Source organism: Engraulis encrasicolus, chromosome 24 (genome assembly GCF_034702125.1).
Source record: "Engraulis encrasicolus isolate BLACKSEA-1 chromosome 24, IST_EnEncr_1.0, whole genome shotgun sequence".
NCBI lineage: Eukaryota > Metazoa > Chordata > Actinopteri > Clupeiformes > Engraulidae > Engraulis > Engraulis encrasicolus.
This window is the reverse complement of record NC_085880.1, coordinates 34,933,151-34,955,650: the sequence shown is the minus strand read 5'-3', so window position 1 is coordinate 34,955,650 and position 22,500 is coordinate 34,933,151. Positions and strand designations below refer to the sequence as shown.

The 22,500-nt window shown below is 43.1% G+C and overlaps 3 protein-coding genes across 4 annotated transcripts in view; 1 reads left to right on the top strand and 2 right to left on the bottom strand.

Annotated features, from left to right (window-relative positions):
* Nucleotides 1-2,082, top strand: part of LOC134440736 (uncharacterized) — a 2,286-nt gene extending 204 nt beyond the window's left edge. Inside the window, exons 1-2 of the mRNA XM_063190839.1 lie at nucleotides 1-159; nucleotides 654-2,082. The exon at nucleotides 1-159 is cut by the window's left edge and continues 204 nt beyond it. Of these exons, the coding sequence (XP_063046909.1) occupies nucleotides 136-159; nucleotides 654-1,595 (966 nt within the window). The 5' untranslated portion in view covers nucleotides 1-135 and the 3' untranslated portion in view covers nucleotides 1,596-2,082. The remainder of the gene's footprint in view (nucleotides 160-653) is intronic.
* Nucleotides 1-13,548, bottom strand: part of LOC134440735 (fibulin-7) — a 31,225-nt gene extending 17,677 nt beyond the window's left edge. The window contains exons 1-3 of the mRNA XM_063190837.1: nucleotides 12,647-13,548; nucleotides 9,829-9,991; nucleotides 4,582-4,758 (exon numbers count right to left, since the gene is read on the bottom strand). Of these exons, the coding sequence (XP_063046907.1) occupies nucleotides 4,582-4,758; nucleotides 9,829-9,991; nucleotides 12,647-12,724 (418 nt within the window). The 5' untranslated portion in view covers nucleotides 12,725-13,548. The remainder of the gene's footprint in view (nucleotides 1-4,581; nucleotides 4,759-9,828; nucleotides 9,992-12,646) is intronic.
* Nucleotides 13,549-15,658: 2,110 nt separating this feature from the next.
* Nucleotides 15,659-22,500, bottom strand: part of tmem87b (transmembrane protein 87B) — an 18,224-nt gene continuing 11,382 nt past the window's right edge. For both annotated transcript variants that reach the window (XM_063191973.1, XM_063191972.1), the window contains exons 16-20: nucleotides 20,310-20,383; nucleotides 19,336-19,403; nucleotides 18,237-18,289; nucleotides 17,375-17,405; nucleotides 15,659-16,954 (exon numbers count right to left, since the gene is read on the bottom strand). In XM_063191973.1, coding sequence (XP_063048043.1) covers nucleotides 16,913-16,954; nucleotides 17,375-17,405; nucleotides 18,237-18,289; nucleotides 19,336-19,403; nucleotides 20,310-20,383 — 268 coding nt within the window. In that variant the 3' untranslated portion in view covers nucleotides 15,659-16,912. The remainder of the gene's footprint in view (nucleotides 16,955-17,374; nucleotides 17,406-18,236; nucleotides 18,290-19,335; nucleotides 19,404-20,309; nucleotides 20,384-22,500) is intronic.

The window sequence follows — 22,500 nt, the reverse complement described above, 5'->3', positions numbered from 1 at the left end:
TTTCCAACGGCTTGATTCTAAGGCATTACGGCAGCTTCTCCAGACTAGACGCTCAAAAGAAAGTTGTAGACGTGATAGTCAGTCTAACAGACTATATCATTGGAGTTGAAAGATTTGATTGGCCGAACCAGAAAAATGGCTCAACTTAATACTGACCGGGTATGTAAACCTACAGTACTTACTACGCAGCTATTAGTATCAACTGATTCAAAAACATTATTTCACAACTAAGTAATAAGAAATCAGGTGAGGTCATGGAAGTGTTCAGTAATAGAACCTTTATGTGTGTGAGTATATCTATGGCATGATGTGTATGTGTGTGTGTGTGTACTCTACTTAACCTCTACCTGAAGAAGGTCGGATGACCGAAACGTTGTATTAAAGTTTGTTGGTGGAATGGACAGTGTGCAGGATTTCTTTACACTTGAATGTACTCTACTTAACCCTAATGTACTTAAAAAAATTACTAACTTTGTTGTTCTGTATATTTCCTATGCACTTCGATGTTGGCAATGATTATGTCCTTGATTGTAAGTCACTTTGGTTAAAAAGCGCCTGTCAAATGCAATGTAATGAAATGTAATGTAACGAGGAAGCAGAAAAGCAAAAAAAGACAGACACAGACCTAAAATAAATACTTTCTAATTCCACAGAGGGAGCTACTCTATAGACCCAACACCCTGGGATGGAAGGAGCAGTATGTGAGTGCTGTCCATATGAAACTAGCTGACCTGAGGGGCATCTGCAGGAACCAATATCTCAATAAGGAGATTTCTGAACCAGGGGAATGGACCAGATATGAAGTTCCACATTATCCTCATCCTGTAGAGTTCCACGCGTCCACAATAGCCCATGAGACAAATGAAGTTGGCGCTAGAGGTATCCTTCAAAGCGGTGGGTTTAAGGGGTTGGATCGTGAGCTACTGTGGTGGCATCCTCAGTTTAGTACAGAAGAGGTTGCTGCTGCAGAGCAGAGGTACCTGGACAAGGTGTTCCCTGAACGCACTGAGGGCCAGAGGAGGAGACATGAGGAGAGACCTTTTCTGCACCACTTCACCACCTCTCATGCCTTTACTGACGAGTCTCGCTTCGGAAATTTTCATTTCTCCTTCCAGCTGGAGGAGATTCTACAGGCATACAGCACACAGTTCTGTGCCGGGCAGAGGCCGGTCTTCAGAAAGTACGAGACTGTGATCTACCGTCAGAATATCACATACAAGGTATTGGTCCACAGTCCTTCTGTTGACCACTATGACTGCTTCCCCATACTAGGTGATAATGAGGATGTGTGTGCTTACAGCAATGGCGAGATTATCTGGCATGCTCAGGCCATCTGCGGAACTCACACATTAGAACTTAATATAGCTAGAAATCGGCAACACTTAGTAGCAATGGGGACAAGAAATGAGGAGTTTTATGCATGGGATGTGGTTAGTCTGGCCTTGCATGTGCCAAAAAGGAGAATTTTTCAAGTTTCTGAGGAGGCACTGAAGGCGGCTCTCACAGCTTGTGGTCCCGATGATCTTCATCTAAACGATGGAATGATGAGCTTGGATGAGGCAGAAGCCATAGTAAATCAAATGAGGGCAACTTAAAAAAATCTATCAATAGAGATTACATAAAACCTGAGGGATACCTATACATATGGAAGAATTGAGGCGATACCCCATGTATCTTGACTTGTTCAGCACTCGTCCTAGCACTCGTCCTGCATTAGGACATGGCTCCTATTTTTTTTTAGATTATGAAAAAGGGCTCCTGTTTATAAATCTGCTATAGTATCATACTATGGCTTCTGTGTAATGCATTAGCAGTGTAGTACTAAGGCAGTTAAGTCTTATCAACGACTGTTAGTGCGCAAACCATGGCAGAGCAGTGCCCTTTGCACTGTAAAGCTACAGCAACTTTTATAGTCTCGTTCTAATGTGAGCAATTTACAGGGTCAAATCTTCATGATGATCAAAATCAATGCATGCAATGTTATTGCAGTGAGAAATGCGTATTTTTATTCTTCTGTATGCTACGTGTAGGCCTAGCAAATCAATCTAAAAACAAAACTATGTTGAGTCCTTGAATTCAGCTGTGGGCAAATAAATAAATGTTTATAAAGAAATAGATTTTTTTTGATAATGAAATGAAGCTTTTAAAATGAGTTCTTAAATTCATTTTGTGTATTGTTTGTGTATGTGTCCCTTTTCATGTATATAGGCCTAGTTCTTTTCTCTGTCAGACACAAAATATTTTATGCAACATTTATGGGATGCAACAAAAAGCTTAGCCAGAAACCGAGTTTCAATTAGTAGTAGGGTAAGATTGGGCAAAGGAAGTTTTAAGATTAAACGGAGCACATTCAGTCTTCTACGTGGTGCCACCACACACAAACACCTGAACCACAAAGCTGGGCAAATAATAATATCATCAAACTGACAACATTAATCATCTATCAACAGCAATCAAACAGAGGACAGCAATCACACAAGATCATTGGTTATAATTACTCTCATTAGTATATGACAGAGTGACCTTGAGGACAGAAATAGACAGCTTATAGACCCCAACCATGGTAATAAAGAACTAGGCTATATGTAAAGCTATAACGTCTATCATTTTCTTTAATGCACAGTAGATTATATACAGTTAGGGTCATGCACTGTAGATTATATACAGTTAGGGTCATTAGCCACTATATGATTATTTCTAGATCGCAAGATGCTGTATCTTTGCAGACTAGAGTATAAAAAAACATTGTCCGATTAAAGTCCTACCTTTATAGTCCATAGTTATAGTCACTACTACGATGGGGAAAGCACTATGTAGATTATAGTCTTAGAGGGTTACCTTTGCAGACCAGTCACTTGCCGTATTATTACAATTATAAAAGTGCAACCCTTGTAGACCACAGCTATGTCATAACTAAACTTATGAAAGCAGACATCCCAGCTAATCTCAGCCTACCTACACAATCTTATCAAAGTATTCCACGCATGATGCACAAGTTATCATCTTGCCGACAGGCTCTCACTTGCATTGTCAAAAATATTTCATATTTAGATATTTCATCCGAGTTGCGGCTACCTGGGAGCAACTATCAATATCAGGGAGACTCCCTGAACCTCAGGAAGACTTGAGATGTCTGTGAAAGAGCTATAAACGGTCCCTTTGGAGAGCACAGTGGCTCATAGCTATGGTTATGTAAGAGCTACCTTCATAAACCACAGTGATCATAACTATAGTACATTATTACCTTTCTAGATCACAGCTATGGTCATAACTACATGAAACGTAGACTACTGTCCCCACCATATGATGATTTTAAAAGTAGGCCTATAGACTGTAGCCAGAGAGAGTAGAGAGAGAGAGGTTCCATTGGCCCATTGTTTCCGGGTTCTTTTATTGGGGGGGAAATCCCCCTTTAGGCAGACCAAGGCAGACCTGAGGACTGTCCTATTCAATGCTAGGAGCATTATGACACGCCCCTTTAGGCAGACCGGAACCTGGTCATGTTAGGTGCCCTGCCCATAGAAACCTATTATGTTGGCATATCTCTATACTTTAAGAATCTCTGCTGTAGCTACATCATAACAACAACTAGGCCTACAGTCACTCATAGCTACAGTCATGAAATAGTTATCATTAGAACGCTGCTGCGTCATAACTACATTTATGAAACTGCTACTTTTGTAGACCACAGCTACATCATAGCTATGTTGTGATTATTAAACAGTACCCACAGTAGTGACTCGTACCTACCATTATGAAAGAGCTACCATTGTAGGCTGCAGCTACGCCATAACTACGATTATGAAAGCGCTACATGGCAACCTTGGTAGACCACAGCTATGTGAAAGGAAATGATAAAGGCCCGCAACGCTGCTCAATGCTCACAAACAAAGTTTCATCTCACAATGCTTCGGACTCTCAGTCCTTCATCAAAGTGCAACGTTCAGTTATGCACGGTTTGGTCCAGCACCTGTGTTACTGATGTGCGCACCAGAGAGAGTAGAGAGAGAGAGGTTCCATTGGCCCATTGTTTCCGGGTTCTATTACTGCAAGGGGGAGAGGGGGGAAATCCCCCTTTAAGCAGACCTAGGCAGACCTAAGGACTGTTCTATTCAATGCTAGGAGTATTATGACACGCCCCTTTAGGCAGACCGGAACCTGGTCATGTTAGGTACCCTTAGCAACCTATTACATTGGCATATCTCTATACTTAAAGAATCTCTGGTGCGCACATTCTCTTACTTTTTAGACCCCAGCTATGGCCATAACCAGACCCGGATGCCCAGATCAATGCACAGGCTAGATATGGCTGCAATCTAGGGGGCCCCACCTGCCAGGGCCCTTGATTGCCCAAAAGTGAAAAGTTGCAGAATTATGACAAGATGCGATATTGAACAAGTCATCCATCGTGTTGAGTACAGTTAGTAGCCATGTTATCCTGAATTCCTAGCTTGTAATTATGCAACTAAATGTTTTGCTAAATTTGCCTTCTTGAGTTCCCCACAGTGCCCTGTAGCCTAGGGGCTCCAAGCCTTCTTAATCCGGCCCTGGCCTATAGCAGTACAAGTATGAGAGCGGTACCTTTGCAGCCTGCGTTCTCCCCACTCCAGGTGCCATCCTCCTGGCAGAGGCGCGTGGCGGGGCCCACCAGATGGTATCCCGGGGAGCAGGTGAAGTGCACCTCGTGGCCAGTCAGGTATTTGGAGCCAAATTTCCTCCCATTCTCTGGAGCCTCCAGGACCGGACATGCGAGCGGGGCTATCAGGTGGGGAGAAAAAAAAAACCACAGATGTAATAATGAGAAAGAGAGAAATGAAATGAGAAGAAACAAACAAAGAAATAAAGACTTATTAGAGGGAGAGGGGGGAGAGGGGCGGGGGAAGAGAGAGAGAGCATACCATGAAATGCATATTGCACAAATGCACGACGGGGCAGCCGTGGCCTAGTGGTTAGAGAGTTGGTCTTCCAATCTAGGGGTTGCAGGTTCGAATCCCTCCTGACCTCTCCCTACATCTCCATCCATGGCTGAAGTGCCCTTGAGCAAGGCACCTAACCCCACATTGCTCCAGGGACTGTAACCAATACCCTGACAAATAATAACTGTAAGTCGCTTTGAATAAATGAAAGCGTCAGCTAAGTGCAATGTAATGTAATGTAATGTAATGCATATTAAGTCATCCAGATGCTGCTGTTTCACTGTTCAGGCCAGAGTGCACGAGTGTCGCTATTGTTGCGGTTCTTCATGGGAAAAGACATGACGCGCCCCGTTGACTCTGGACTGGAGAGATTACTGGATAGGGGGAATGGAGGCAGCTGTGGACTAACGGGTGGGCCAACCGCGGCCAGACTCAGGCTCATAGTTGCCACTGGTCCCAAGCGGCCAGACAAACTGAACCCCTCTGTCTGTCCCCAGTCCCTTAAAGGGACACTGTGTGAGATTTTCAGTTGTTTATTTCCAGAATTCATGCTGCCCATTCACTCATGTTATCTTTTTCATGAATGCTTACCACCAGCATCAAATTCTAAGTATTCCTTATGACTGGAAAAATTGCACTATTTATACATGAAAAGGGGGATCTTCTCCATGGTCCACCATTTTGAATTTCCAAAAATAGCCATTTTTACCTGCAAAAATGACTCTACTTGGACCATACTAGAAAATATTTGTTTATTACTTAGTAAACTTTCATGTAAAGATCCAATTTGGCAATAGGCAACCCAGTTTCAATAAGCAGCATAGTTGCAGTACCTTTTCTGACCATTTCCTGCACAGTGTACCTTTAACCTAAAGCAGCAGTTCCCAACCTCCAGCCACCACATGTATGGAATATAGCCACGATGGGATAGAGGAAGAGATATAGGGCATCAGTTAGGGAGTACTCATCATATGACAAAAAGGCAAAGGGGGTAAGCAAGACAAAAAAGTTAGGAAACACTTCCCTGAAGAGCCTCATTTACTGGGTAACGGGAAATACTTTACTTACGTCAGGTTACAAAAATAAGCCAAGAGAAATGAGAAGAACCCACCATTCCTCTTTCTTTTGACAAAGCACATTTTGCCCAGGGTCACATAATTACTTCATCTGCCCCTGGACAGAGGGAATGGCGGTGCTCAGGAGACATTAGGCAACAACGTGTGCGCAGATGCAGTTGATAGACCAAACAGTGTTTTTCCATCTTGTGAAAAAGCCTTTGTTTATGCATACACCATTGGAGCAAGCACTCCTGTGTGTCTTTGGGTTTTCCACTCCGGATTTCTATCAGTTGTGATAGCTCAGTAATTACTTTTTAAACAATAGGCTACATTATTAGGTGATGGGGCAATGGAAAATTTATACAGATATTGTTGATGGACCCATTTCACATAACCATGGCAACGAACAACACTGAGTATAGTTCTCCGCAGCTAAACCCAAAGTCCAAATGGGCCTGCTCTCACTTGCCTTGAAATGACTTCTCTCTCTCTCTCTCTCTCTCTCTCTCTCTCTGAGTCCCCATCAGATCTAAGGCATTCTGGGGGTTTAAGATTGCTCCTCGTTTGAGCCAGCGGTGCCTCGATTGCCGTAAACGCACAATGACAACCTTTGTTCCCTCACCCACTGCCAGAAAGCCTCTCACCACTGTGTGTGTGTGTGTGTGTATGTGTGTGTGTGTGTGTATGTGTGTGTGTGTGTGTGTGTGTGTGTGTGTGTGTGTGTGTGTGTGTGTATGTGTGTGTGTGTGTGTTGTGTTGCTGAGAAACACTTGATGGGTCCTGCAATTCACTGCCAAACAACACACATTTCACTTCCCCTTGCCCCCCCCCCCCCCCCACACACACTCCATGTGCCTGCCCCACATGCCCTCCCGCGCTTGCGTGTGTGTGTGTGCGTGTGTGTGTGTGTGTGTCCAGCAGAAAATACACACGTGCACGCACACACGTGCACGCACACACACGCACACACGTACACACACACACACACCCACACACACCAGATGGAGGAGGATGGCGGAGTCAGTTTGGGCAACAGGAAGTCATTGTATGGGCCCAGGGGATGGAGGCATTAACCGGATCTGAAGGGAACACGCTCAGATTCACTTACAGTACTGTGCAATGAAGAAGCCGAGCCAAACAACACACGCATACACTGGCAAACATATGCACAAACAGTGAGTCTGTCTGTCTGTCTGTCTGCCTCTCTCTGTCTCACTTTCACAAGTTTATACGCACATGCACACATGCACACGCACTTACAAAACTTGTGTGAAAAAGTGTATTGAAGCCGAAAATATGCAACAGAAGTCTAAGGATTAACTGGAGTGACAGACCTTTCGGAGCTAGTCCATTTTCAATGTCTCATTTTCAATGTCTTCCATTAGTTTGAGTGATTATGACTTTTTTGGGAGTGCTCGCACCAAGCAATACACGAGCATTAGTTCAAGGCGCAGACGCCGACCTTTGTTGGTCTTTTTGTCACGCACTTACAAACACAAACACACACGCCTTAGTGTACTCCATCGACTCATAGGTCTTTCATTTCCACTCACTACTGAAAACCTTAAAGGGGTATGCCACTATTTTGGGGCCTAATACAGTTAAAATCGTTGGCTGGGGTTTATAAGGGTGGTAAAGTTTCTTATTTTTCATGTTAAAAGAGGGAATATGTCGCTAAGCTAGTGAAAGTCAATGGATCCGTGTAGCATGTAGCAATGCTACATGGATACATTGACTTTCACTAGCTTAGCGACATACTCCCTCTTTTAACGTGTCTTAAAGCAAGACAACGCTTAACATGAAAAATAAGACACTTTACCACCTTTATAAACCCCAGCCAACGATTTTAACTGTATTAAGCCCCAAAATAGTGGCATACCCCTTTAAAGGTACACTGTATAATATTTTTAGCAGTTTATTTCCAGAACTCAGGCTGCCCATTCACAAATGTTACCCTTTTCATGAATACTTACCACCACCATCAAATTTTGAGTACTCATTATGATTGGGAAAAATTGCGCTTTTTCATACATGAAAAGGGGGATCTTCTCCATTGTCCGCCATTTTGAATTTCCAGATATAGACATTTTTAGCTGCAAAACTTACTGTACTTTGATCATACTAGTAAATATTAGTTCATTATTTAGAAACTATTCATCTTACACAGTGCACCTTTAACTATGTCCAAACAACATTGCCATTACATTATATTGATTATTGCCATTATGACGACAATAAGGTTATAACAGAGGCTGTGAATGGGTTCAACTGTAGGGAGCCACGATGGAATCTGAACACATCCCAAGCCATCAAACAATCCTGTATTGGCAGGGTGACTACAAATACATTCACCACCAAGTTTGCTAGGGTTTTCCTTACATTTTATGATGTTTAAAGTATGCCGTCCATATTCCTGGTATAAACGAAGCTGGTGTAATGATTTCCAAACCCTAAGACATGTCTCCGTCCAATACCGCTGCTTCATCTCAGACCAAACACCAAACACACTAAACCTCACTAGTCTCAACACCTCAGCAGACCATCATGGCAAGAGATCACTGCTCGGCGCACTCTTTTTACATTTTGGTGGTGAACGGTAGCTGAACTTCCCTGTAAATTCTTACATTGTTCTATAAACTATCCTATAAACTAACTGCTTGCCAAGCTTAGTTTCCTTGGTCCCTGCATCGTCTCTGTGAAGAATAGAATAGAATAGAATAGAATAGAATAGAACAGAACAGAACAGAATAGAATAGAATAGAATAGAATAGAATAGAATAGAATAGAATAGAATAGAATAGAATAGAATAGAAGTCTTTCCACTTCCCCAGGACATCAAGCACCCAAAACATGGAAGGATGGGTACATGGGGACTAGAACATTGCTGAAGAAAGGCTGCAAAAAAGGCAAGCAAGAGGCATTTCAAACATGTGAAAGTGGAAAGGCAACAGGAGCACTCTTCCAAATGACTCTCCTTCCAGTTTTGATGAAAGCAGCACAAAACACACTTTTCACAAATTCTGCTAAAACGTCCATTCACTTCAATTCAATATTTCAAACATAGCTTGCATGGTTATCACCAGACATAATCACAAGTGAGATAAGGTCTGGAGACCTGCCTACTGTAAATCCCGTAGGAGGGTGTGTGGTTTACGATTGACAACGGCTGTTTATTGGGCATTATGAATGTATACCATTTGGCATATGTAGCCATAGGTTAAAGAGAAAACACGCACATCCGTCTCAAAAAATAGGGTGCAGGACCAACAAAAATACCATGAAAAAATTGAATGAAAAGTCCGCGACACCAAGCTCCCGTTGCTCTTTTTAATGTAACGTTTCGGGCAGCATGCCCTTCATCAGACAATGTCTGATGAAGGGCATGCTGCCCGAAACGTTACATTAAAAAGAGCAACGGGAGCTTGGTGTCGCGGACTTTTCATTCAATTTTTTCATATGTAGCCATAGATTAGTCTATGTCTGCATGGGAGAGCAAGAAACGCAATTTCAAATTCTTTGTATGACCAGTGCATGTAAAGAAATTGACAATAAACTTGACTTGACTTGACTTGACTTGATAGCCAATCAGTTGTATCTATTCAAATGAAAAGCAGTCATCGCCTTCCCATGCCTCCGTGCTCTCTGATTGGATAGAGACAGGGACCATGATTTGGTACCCTTGCTGAGGGTAGACTCCAAGCTGTCTTCAGATCGGAACGATTGTGCAAAGCAGCATGGGATTTCCCAGACTACTATTGTGCAGCTATAGATCAAATTCTCTCAAATTTGACAAGGAAGTAATTGGCATCAAGTGAGTTAAAAGAAACATCCAGAGTGGTTGCCGGTGCACTCACGAGAGGACTCGTCAGCCTGTGGAAACTTGGAGACGGAGTTCTGCAGGTTGGTGAGCTTGGACTTCATGATGCGCAGGCCCTCGGTGAAGCGCACCTCCTGGCCCTTCAGGAAACGCTCCATCTGCCGCAGGATTCCCACCACACGGTGGCGCTCTATGCAGCCCTGAGGAAGCACACACACATTACCACACACATTACCACACACACACATTTTCACAAAGACACAAGCGCAGACACGGACACACATGCACGTACACGCACATTTATACATAGTCAGACACACACACACACACAGAGAGAGAGAGAGAGAGAGAGAGAGAGAGAGAGAGAGAGAGAGAGAGAGAGAGAGAGAGAGAGAGAGAGAGAGAGAGATAGAGAGGTTCATAAATAATAGCTAACAAGAATACTTGCAAGTGCACACATACACAAATCCTCATACATCACATTATCACTATACAGTATATCGTACGCATTGACACACATCTAGATACAGTACATTCACTTCAGTGTGGCTTCACAAAGGAAGAGACAAAGTCGGAAGGGAAATAAGACGCACAATGTGCCACCTAAAGCCTAGTCTCTGTGGTCCCACCAGGCAAGGCCAGATTAATGCACTGGCTAGATATGGATGCAGCCTAGGGGCCCCCACCTGCCAGGAAGGCCCTGATTGGCCAAAAGTGAAAAAAATGCAGAATTGTGACGAGATGCAATATTGAAAAAAATGATTTTCTGTGTTCAGTATAGTTAGTAGACATGTTATCCTCAAATCCTAGTTCGTAATTATAACCCTTTCTATGTAAATTTGGCGCAAAATTTGCCTTCTGGAGGGGCCCACAGCAACCTGTAGCCTAGGGGCCCCAGGCCATCTTAATCCGGTCCTGCCACCAGGCATGAGAGATGGGAAGAGCTAAAGCTGGCGGGCAGATGTCAATGGGACTCAGGTCCAAACGTCTGCTCTCTTCTGTGTATTTTTCATGGCACGTGAAGCCGGCTTGTTGAGCTGAGGGGGTGAGCTAGAGATCCAAAGGGGCTGGCTGGGGCCATCATTTCTGGGTTTTAGGGCCGTCTGTCTGTCTGTCTGTGTTGTGGATGTTACTGTAAACACTGGATCTGTGCGTCGATAGCATGCCATTCCATGATACCACGTCATGTTTGATAGATATCAATCACTCCTTTTCTGATGGCCATAAAACGTTGGTGGAAAAAAAGTCGTCGAGTTACACACTCTCACTCTGGCTGGCTGGCTGGCATGCCCACACACACACACACACACACACACACACACACACACACACACACACACACACACACACACACACACACACACACACACACACACACACACACACACACACACACACACACACACAAAGATCAACTCAGACAGTGGATGAACCACATTTGATTTGATCCGATCTAAGCAGAACCCCATTTCACCCAGTCATATCTAAGCAGAACCCCAATTGATCCAATCAGATCTCGGCAGTATTCTTTCCCTTCATGGCTCTTCTAGTGAGATCGCAGGTGTGCATGTGACGGCAGGTGGTGCATGATGGGATAGATGATGCAATGGGTGCGAGACACAGGCACCACATGTTTCCACCATGCAGACACTTCCTGACACTAAAGCAGACAGATGTGGCATCACACACACACACACACACACACACATACACACACACACACAGCAGCAGCAGCACAGGAGAAACGGCTGAGGAGAACATCTTTTCACACAGCCAGGCACGCTCACGCTCTGCCTGAGAAGAATTTGGTTCCGTCAGATGTTAGATCTCTCTCCGTCTCATTCGTCTCTCTCTCTCTCTCTCTCCTATTTCATATCCGTTTGAGGGAAATGCCAACAGCTGACTGTTGGTAAAACCATGTGCAGACAGAGACTTGAACATCCACTGTAGGAGACAAATCAAAACACTAAACAGAAGGCACTCCTATAGAGCTGCAAGAGACACCTGTGAATACACCAGAGTTTAACAATGGGACAGAGGCAGTATGGAGAAGGGACTTATTACCAGATGGATTTTTTTTTTCTAAAATGAGATTGATTCGATAAATGCATAGCAAGAATGACTCCAACAACAGCCTTGATTTTGAGAAAAAGTCCGCTGCACAACCAGGATTTCTTTTGCTCCCAATATTTTATTTTTTCGTGACGTTTCGGGTTTTACCAAGAAAAAGAAATCCTGGTTGTGCAGCTGACTTTTTCTCAAAATCATCTAGTCACTTTTGGTCCTGCTCCCAGGTCAGACGTTCCTGTGGATGTGCGAGCTTTCCATCATTACTCCAACAACAGCCTTATCACAAAAGTTTTGGAAAGTTTTGTGGAGGGGGTAACAGAGCTTTCTCTCTTTCTCTCTCTCTCTCTCGAGCCCATGTGTTTGGGGCTTTGAGTAAATGATGCAAAGCAGAACATGTGGAAGTGAAAAGACCTCAAGAGCTTTCGAGGCAAAGGAATGCACCCACACGCTTGATCCCATGTGACGTAGACTAGCCCCATGTAACTTCCACAAACACAGACACGATTACAAGTGTTTATTGTGATAGGCAAAGGGAAAACAATACCCTCCCAAAGCAGCTGACTGACCTTGCCTCTAACCACAGAAATCACTGTTGATTTCAAATACCTGATCTTAAACACCAGCAAAGCAAAGATACTTTGAATAGGGTACTTATTTATGGCCTTTCTACTGTTTTGCTTCATGTTTTGCTCTTTGATGTTTGTTGTCACAGTCATTCTCTCTCTCTCAAAACACAGACACAGACACAGGCACACGCACACTAAGAAAATGACAGAAAAACTTACCTGCGTCCCATCAAAGCAGTCACAAATCGTTGCACAGCACAGCAGCATAAAAAAGCTGTAACCATTCAAAATCACCATCTCTGAAGTCCACTGTTGTTCTGTCCGAGAAAATGACCCTCTTCAGATTACACCAATAAAATAAATCCTCGGGTGTGTTAGTAAACCAGCTTAAATGTGGTCTCGTTTTGCGTGGCTAAGGTGAGAGATACACGTTAAGGATGCTCCGCATCAGTCGTCAGTCTACAGCAGCAGCAGCAACAGCTGTGGAGTGGGTGCGCACACGGGAGTGCTGGCGAGGGGATCCTGGACTGGACTGCTCACCTTACACAGCGCTCAGCCTCACTCACATGTGGATGGATACCCCTAATCCCTCCTACCGCATCCTCTCCACACACACACACACACACACTGTATCAAATTCTCTTCTTTCTCTAGCACTCGTGCATGTTGCTTTCTTAACTAAACCGCTAGGCTATGCATTATGCGCCCTTGCTGTCCAAGACGCGGCACGCACCACCATGTGTCGTTTCATGAGGCAGAACCGCGCGCCAGGGGGGTTACAGTAGAATGAAAATAGCCCAAGAGTCTGAAACCAAGGGCTTGCACGTGAAGTAAGCACATGGGTTTTAGTAAGAGTGAGAGCCTATCTTTGAACAGCTCTTCAGCTCACCCCTCATACGTGGGCTTCTCATTTATTGAGAGCAGTATTGGGGGACAGTAGGGGAGGATTCTAACATCAGAGTAAAACATCTAATTCAAAAGCTGAAGGGGGAAAAAACACCTGGCAGTTGGTCAGTGTGCTCTCACCCCCTCATGTAAACCTCTTGCCTAGAGTGGATGAGGGCATCATTCGCCTGGACAAGCTGACAAAATTTGGGCGCAAAAGAAAAATACTAAGCTATAGAAAATATGGAAAGAACAGAACAAGGGGGCAATACCTACGCTCATTGAATTCATTTCATGTCGTAAGCAGCTGACGTTTTCAAAAGTGCAACCAAGTCATATGCAACATGTCAGTCAGTGCGTAGGGCTGAAAGTGAAGTCTCGTAACTCACCTGTCTGTATTTGCAGTGGTTTAAAAATCGCTCTTTTATTGAAGATCAAATATGAAAGGGTGGGAGTTGAGAGCGGGCTGCATGGTTGTGACGCCAAGTTGCCAACTTTAGTGACGTTTGGAGGAGAGACGGCCCAACACATGTAAATCGCCTCTAACAGGCGTAGCAGGTGGCATTTTCCTCTGTGCAGGGAAGAAAAGGTCCAACTTTCTGGCAGTTTGTTAATATAGGGCTAGGCCTATTCAGGGGGTGGGGGATCTAGATTTACTTTTTTAATGCACCATCACGTGACTCATTGGTCAGTCAGTGGAATCGTATTGAGCGCATGACTTAGGCTAATGCTGCTGTTTGTTTGCACAAATGGTCAATTTGTCGCCTTGTCTTTGTAAGTATGTGGCCTATAGCATTCATGTAGGCTACAGAAAAAATCAATATCGTTCATCCACTAAATAGCCTATGACAGTTTCAATGTAGGACTATGCATTTCAAAAAGAACATTCTAATGGGCATGTTTAATCCTAATGTGCCATATGTTGTTGGACAGACAATGCGTCAAATTATTTAGGTCCATTAATTATTTTGTTTTAGGCTATAACTTGCACAGTAGGCCTACTGAAGTCATGAGATACAATCAGACCAGCTTTGAGGATTGGGCTCCCCCTTGCGGTTAGTAGGCAGACCTACAAATAAGCCAAATAATTTGAATTTGGTAGTCTACTAGGACAAAGCTGTGGTAAACTTTAGTCAGGCCTATGGAATACATAGTCTGATCTGCATTCAACTCTGCTATTGTGGAAGACTAATGACCTACATATTGAATTTAAATGAGAAACCTTTTCAACAAGAGACACATTGTTATAAATATTTCCATTTATTTATTACCTACCCAAACCAACCGAGTTTTCAGTTTTCATCAAGAGTAAAATAAAAAATAAAAAACATGCCTTCCATGTTCATACAACATAAGAATATTTGTTTTGTTGTAGCAAAAAAAAACCCAATGAATTAATGGATCTATAATAACGGAACCATAAAAGTTTTAAGGTTTCCCCGTACTTCAGAATAGACCATCCAGCTGGTTTACTTGAGTTCCCTGCGGCCCTTCCACCTCAATAGCAGGTAGACGTGGAACACTATAGAGCTGAGTCCGAAATGTAGACTCGTTGACTACATAGGACGCAAGTTGCATTGTTCTGTTCCCTACATAGTGCACTATGGAGTGAACAAGAAGACATTTAGGATTCAGTAAAACTTTGATCACATTTCAGACCCTGTTAAACAGTAAACGGTTAGGTTTTTACCCTCTGTTAAGTTTATCTCTAGCTATGTCCACGGACATAGCAACAAGCAGGCCAGCACAACACCTGGCAGAATGCAGGGTCCCGAATCAATGTAGACTTAAAAATCATAGTAAAGTAGGTGTTCTGTGAATCGCGTAGACTTTCAACAACAGTCACTGAAAGGGAATGCGACCATTGAAAATCAATGCACAAAAATACCAAGAGAACAACTGTCTGAGATCGGTGTTGCCACGAGTGCCTTGACCATGAAGGATGCCACACTGACAGACACTGACAGACACACACACAAACGGGTGGTGGGAGACAATAACATGAGGTCTGTAAATTCTACACTTACTAAACTTACTAAACACCTACTTTGCAATGATTTGAAGTGTGTATACAGTACATTTTTTGGGACACCCATGCATTGTCCACTCTACACCTCTGAGCCTACAAACATCTCAGATGCTCGAGTGCATATTACTGTAGGCCTCACTGTAAACCACCGCTCCCTTTCTCACTCTCTCTGCAGGCGATTAGCACTTGGAAAGGAAGGAAAGAAGAGCAGCAATGTATTAATGTCTTTACATGACTGGAAAAATAAAATAAAATAAGAGGTTGTACGTCTCGGGGGGGAAATAACTTTTTTACAGTAATAATAATAAAAAACAAGGAAGATTGAAGCATTCTGGGATAGTCCTGTAATACCAACATCGGAAAAAAGCAGACAGAAATAAAATATTAATATTAACCAAAGGCGACTGTGTGATAATTAAGTACACTTCTACATAAAACAACATACCAGGAAAGATAAGATGGGGTGGGGACAATGGGGGGGAAAAAAACGAACAAAAAGAAAACAAACAAAAACAAAAACAAATAAAAATGAAAACAAAGCGCATGAGCTGGAAAAAAGAGGGCAACTGCTATAGAGACTGTACTCTATAATCAAAGCAGTAATATTGCTCCAAGCAGGACTTCAGACACCCATTAACTGTTGGCTACATGGAAACTGCAGCCAGCATCCATTCACTGCCTCCATTCCCCCTCCACTGCTCAACTCTTCTCACGGCACTAATGCATACAATATATCAGATTGCTGTTTACACTTCACTGCACACACACACAGTCGCATACTCTGAAGACCAACCTGTGGTCGTGACGAACGAACGCACGCACACATACGCACCCAGGCACGCACACACCATTTCTGACAAATTATACAGTACTTCACATTACATTTCCAGACTGAACAGAAGCAAACCTGCTTCACACACATAAACACATAAATAACACTTAGCGTACTGACTGCCTTATAAACAAGCAGGAACAGGAAACGTAAGAAATATAATCTCAACTTTGGTCAACCGGAAACTCCCGCCCAGCTGTTCCAACTTACATCCCCTCTCTAGACCATTCCATTCAACGTTAAATTACTTGTTCGTTTCGCACACACAAAAAAACATGATATGCTATTACTTTCAGTTCCCTCATGTAGTGAAAAATAAAGGGGGTCTTTTTTGGGGGGGTGGGCTGTGTGTCGTTTACTTCACAGAATATTGTTTCTAAAAAGAGGATTTTAGATGTCAGTTAGGTCCAATGTGAATGCAGGCGAAGCCATGTTCACACTTTCAAGAAGGAACTTTGAGGTAACATCACAATCTCTTTTTTTATACAAAAAAAGAAAGCAAGAGAAGAGAGAAACAGTCTCATCAATCAATCTGCTTTGCCTGACCAGGCAGACTCCCTTCCTCCCTCCCTCCCTCCCTCCCTCTCCTCCAGTGTCCTGAGCCAGAGTCGCCCCTCTGTGCTTGGTGTGTGTTCATTCGGCCCTCCTTAGACCAGCAGGTGCTGATGGTGGTAGTCAGTCCGACAGGAAAGCCTCCATGAGGAGGGAGGGGAGAGACGTACCCATGCCCCCCTCTTCTCTACTCCATCTTGTTCATTTCATACTTGGTTGTCATTATTTCCTGAGAGAGAGGTGGGCGGGGGGAGGGAGAGAGAGAGAGAGAGAGAGAGAGAGAGAGAAAGACAGAGAGAACTAGGTTCAATCTCATCAGACTACGGTAGTAATTAAGCAATCGCAAAATATTACTACCAACCGACTTCCTTTTAGACAGGAAATCCAGTTGCTTACCACTGTACAACTTGTGTTTTTAACCACCGTGGAGAGAATGAATGAGAACATTCACTGCTCCACATATTGTGCGGTCATCCTAACACTATACTTGGATGTGATGTGACACATTATTTACATAGAGCAGAAGTCCATGTGGAGCGTGTTAAGGGAATACATGCTGGTGCAGTAAACATGTAGTTTTATGGAGGGTTTTAAACAGTGGAAATATATTAACATGGGGGGGGGGGGGGAGAAGAGAACAGCCACAAACCTCATCAGAGTCCAGAAGCACAGGAAGAGCCCTGGAAGGAAACACACATGGGCACAGCACTATTAACCCTCCATGTACAGTACATTACACATTGCAGTCCTGTTGCCTCTTCAGCAGTGGTTCCCAACCTATGGGTCGGGACCCCCCTTATGGGTCGCCAAAGATCCCCAGGGGTCGCGGAGCCCTCTTGATTTTAAGGGGTTTCGTTTTAAATATATATAGCCCATGTTGAATAAAAGACAAAGCATTTAACTAATAAATGCATAGCCGCAACAAATTGTAAGTGCTACATTAAACATTTATTCTATATTTGACCAAAGACGAATTGAGGAATAAAATAACTAAAATAAGTTTTCGCAGGAAACGGAGGGCATCTTGTGACTCCGTCTCGTGCGGGCGCTCGCGTGGTTGGGTCACTAAAGCTTACAATAGTAAAAACATGGGTCCCTTAAGAAAAAGGTTGGGAACCACTGCTCTACAGTATGTGGGTTTCTCAGTATGTTACATCGGAAGAGTTCAGACGCAAACACCCAAGTCAGTTTTCAGATATCAAGTTGAGATGAACTTGCTTCAATAACATTATTCATCTTCTCTTCAGTAAACTGGCATTTCGATCAAATTGCAGTACTGACAATATGCAGTTCAGGTTGCATCAAAATTACAGTAATGTACATGTATCGCAATCAAGTCATCGCAAATGGGCGAGTTTTCATATCAGCTTCTTGTGATCCTCACATTCCATTGCAGATCAACAGCAGAATAATAGAAATGCCTTGTGCCCATCCTCAGATGACCACTGAGGTCGCCACTCATTGTTCAAACAAATCCGTGGTTTGGAGAGACAAGTGGTTATTGTACTTACACATCTGTCAGGGAAGTAGGGATGTTCTCCTCCACCCACTTCAAGTCTTCATCCTGAGGATGAGGCACATACATTAAATTAAAATCAGAGAGAGAGAGAGAGAGAGAGAGAGAGCAAGAGAGAGCAAGAGAGAGCGGGAGAGAGGGAGAGAGAGAGAGAGAGAGAGAGAGAGAGAGAGAGAGAGAGAGAGACTCCATCTGTCTCTTATCATTGTTGATATCCACTGGCATGTCAAACACTCAAGGTAACAAGGCCATACTGAATACAGTTAAGGTCATCAACTGGTAGAGTAAAGTGAAAGCGAAAAGTGAAAAGTGAAAGCCCATTGGGAAACTCCAACTCCCATTGTCATTGTGACACAGCACACAAGTGAACACTGCACACTGCACACAACGAAATTGCATTTTATGCCTCACCCGTGCAAGGGGGCAGCCCTCAGTGGCGCCCCATGGGGAGCAGTGCAGTGGGACGGTACCATGCTCAGGGTACCTCAGTCATGGAGGAGGATGGGGGAGAGCACTGGTTGATTACTCCCCCCACCAACCTGGCGGGTCGGGAGTCGAACCGGCAACCTCTGGGATGCAAGTCTGATGCTCTAACCGCTCACCCATGACTGCCCATAGTAATGGCTAATCAAGGTCACTAATAGCCTACCATTGTCATCAGGGCCAAAACAACAGTAGCCACGGCATAAGGGTCATATTGATGACGGTCACTGACTCTACAAATGCGTTTTAAAGGTGATCTGGTGAATAGGTGAATATTTTTAGCACTTCCTTTCCAGAATTCATGCTGTCCTTAATCAGATGTTACCTTTTTCACAAATACTTATCATCACCATGAAATTCTAAGTAATGTGTGTGTGTGTGTGTGTGTGTGTGTGTGTGTGTGTGTGTGTGTGTTGGGGTGAATCAAATGCCCCACGAAAAAGAAAACTTCAAGTTCAACTGGAGCATTCCAAATTTATTTTCTTTTTTTAAAATTTTAATCAAAGCAGTCCAAAAACACAATCTTCACTGACTTCGCTACAAAATGTGTGTGTAAAAGTGTGTGTTTGTTTGAATATCAACACTGTATGTCTAGTGAGGGTCATACTTACAGGATTGGGTGCTGGTTTGGGTGTTGTGCCGTTGGCTTCATTCTTGGCCCTCAGCTTAATACCATCCGCTATAGCAAACAGGAAGGACAATGTGTTAGCCAGGAAAGTCAAAACCTCTCCTGGTAATCAATAATGCTAAAAAATTATGTCAAACAATACAATAGCAATCTATCGAATAATCAAAGATATTTTACAATCTACTTTGCAATTTACTGTATTCTCTCTGGTATAATCATGCAAGTGCAAAAACCTTTTTTAGTAATTAATTATGTCTGTGTTTAGCCGGATCACACCGCACTCTCGATTAAAAGGTGCCAAACATAAACAAAAACTGTGTAAAATTGAAAGAAAAAATGTCTGCACACTTTTACATTACATTACATTACATTACATTGCATTTGGCAGACGCTTTATAACCAAAGCGACTTTCAAAAGAGGACATAGTCAAGCCAACATCACATGCAAATGCAAAGTGCACATGAAATATACAGAACAACAAGTGCAATTGCAAAGAGGGGTTAGTTTTTTTTTTTTTTTTTAACACTTAAATCCCCTTTGTGTTCTTTTTATAATAGGTCAAGCTTTCGGGGAGCCCTGAGGAAGGTCAGTAGACCGAAAGCTTGGCCTATTATTAAAAAGAACACAAAGGGGATTTAAGTGTGCAGACATTTTTTCTTTCAATTTTACACAGTAATTAATTATGTCCAAATATGTCCCGAGGTTATTTTAGAAATCCTACAACAGAGAGCAGAAAACTGCACATTGCAACACCAATTACTGACATGCAGTCTGTGTCTGATGAAGACACTGATGGGTCGAAATGTTGTACGACTTAAGTAAACGTTCAGTTGGAGTTGCAGTGTGTGGACTTCCACTCTCCCTGTTGATAAATACGCCTTTGTCTGGCACCTGGCCACAGTAACGTGGGATGTGCTGCATACAATTATCATCTTAAAAGGTCTTAGAAGTCCTACCCAGATTTGCAGACACCAGGAACTCCTCAATTTCTTCGTCATCCGAGTCATCCATGAGAGGTGTGAATGCATACCTGAATGAATGACGGAACAGAAAATTACATTGATGTCGTCAAACATTATTGGTCTACTTCAGAACATGGAACTGTTCGGTCTACCAAGACATGTGAACAAACATCTTCCAGTAGAGCAAGATAAATCCAGCCGTCCTTTTCCGGGATCCATGTGATGTCAGGTGAACGCTTTTAAGAGACCTTAAGTTAGGACACCTTTAGGGGACCAGGCTGAGAATAAATGGACTTCCCTTAGCACTGTAGCCAGAGGCCATTACCCGATCCTCCCCCATCGCTCTCTCCCACTCGCTTCCTGTCACCATCTCATACTGTTCTATCAGATAGGCCTAAAAGCCCCATAAAAATTAAGGTGCTGTTTCCACGTAGCAGGATATTTTTTTAGCAGGGTATTTTTTTCTCTTGCTAGGTGTAAACGCAACATGTGGATAAAAAAATCCTCCATTGTAACAAATGCGTTTCAGACCCCTAAACAGGATATTTTTTTCTCCTGCACCTGGATTTTTAAATATCTGCTACGTGGAAACGGAAGGCCAAAACCAATGCAAAACCAATACAAGCAGGAGAAAAAAATATCCACATATAAAAATATCCAGCTACGTGGAAACGGCACCTAATTATTAATAAAAAAGCTGAAAGCAGCTGCACAGGTGGAGGGGATCAGACAGGTGGAGGTGAATTCGGTCAGAGTGGCTTGAACCTCTCTACCTTGATTAAGGCTGTCCACAGCTGACCATCGGCATCACAGAAACTTGAACTGAGATAATTGCGCCGGCGCTGACCTCTCGCGGCCGTAAGCAATGTGTGGGCCCGCCAAAGAAACCAGCTCGTCTCCTGCGGCAAGTCCCTACATTTACAGGCCTTCTTAGCTGCAGCCATAATCTCAGACCCTGTGCACCTAGCTCACGTTCACATTTAATTGCCATCACCAAGGGAAAGAGGTAGCATTAATAGCACAGCTGATGAGCGCAGCTGATGAGCTGGGCAGTTTAGCTAGTTACAGTGAGGAGAATAAGTATTTGATCCCTTGCTGATTTTGTTGGTTTGCCCACTAATAAAGACATAATCAGTCTTTAATGTTAATGATAATATGTATTCTAATATGGAGAGACAGAATATCAAAAAGAAAATCCAGAAATTAACTCTAAAGAATATATAATAATTAATTTATATTTAATTGAGGGAAATAAGTATTTGATCCCCTGCCAACCATTAAGAGTTCTGATCCCATAGATCAAATGGCACTTCCAATCAACTTGTTATCTGAATTGAACACACCTGTTAATAGTAACCTGCACAAAAGACACATTGCATCTGCAGAATCAGTCCATAGAATCAGTCAATCAATCAAACTAAACTCGCCAACATGGGACAGACCAAAAAGCTGTCAAAGGATGTCAGGGACAAGATTTTAGAACTCAACAAGGCTGCTCCTGGATATTAAAGAGCAAACTGTTGGTGCATTTCTTCCCAATTTTAGGACATACAAAATCATCATCAATCATCAATCTGAGGCCTGTCTCTGGTTCCATACAAGATTTGACCTTGTGGGAATTTAATAACCAGAAAAAAGGAGATAAAGCACCTTAAAACTGTATGGGAGGAGCTAGGAAATGATCTCAAGGCAGCTGGGACCTCAATCACTAAGAAAACTATTGGAAACACTTGATACCACAGCGGATTAAAATCTTGCAGTGCATGTATGGTACCCCGGCTTCAGAAGGAACCTGTTCAGGCTCACCTGAGGTTTGCCAATGAACATCAAACTGGATTAGGATATGATTGGGAGGTGCTGGAATCAGATGACACCAAAATCAAACTGTTTGGCATTAACACAACTCGATGTGTTTGGAGGAAGAGAAATGCTGCCTATGATCCCAAGAACAACACCTTCTCCAATATCATAAATGAAAGTGGTAACATTATGTTTTGAGGTTGTTTGTCTGGCCAAGACACAGGACAACTTCACATCGTCAAGAAATGGATGGAAGGAGACATGTAAACGTACAATGCTGCATGCCAACCTCTTTCCCACCAGCACTAGACTGAAGGTGGGTCATGGATTGGCCTCCCAATATGATAATAATCCATAACATACAGCCCAAGCAACTAAGGAGTAG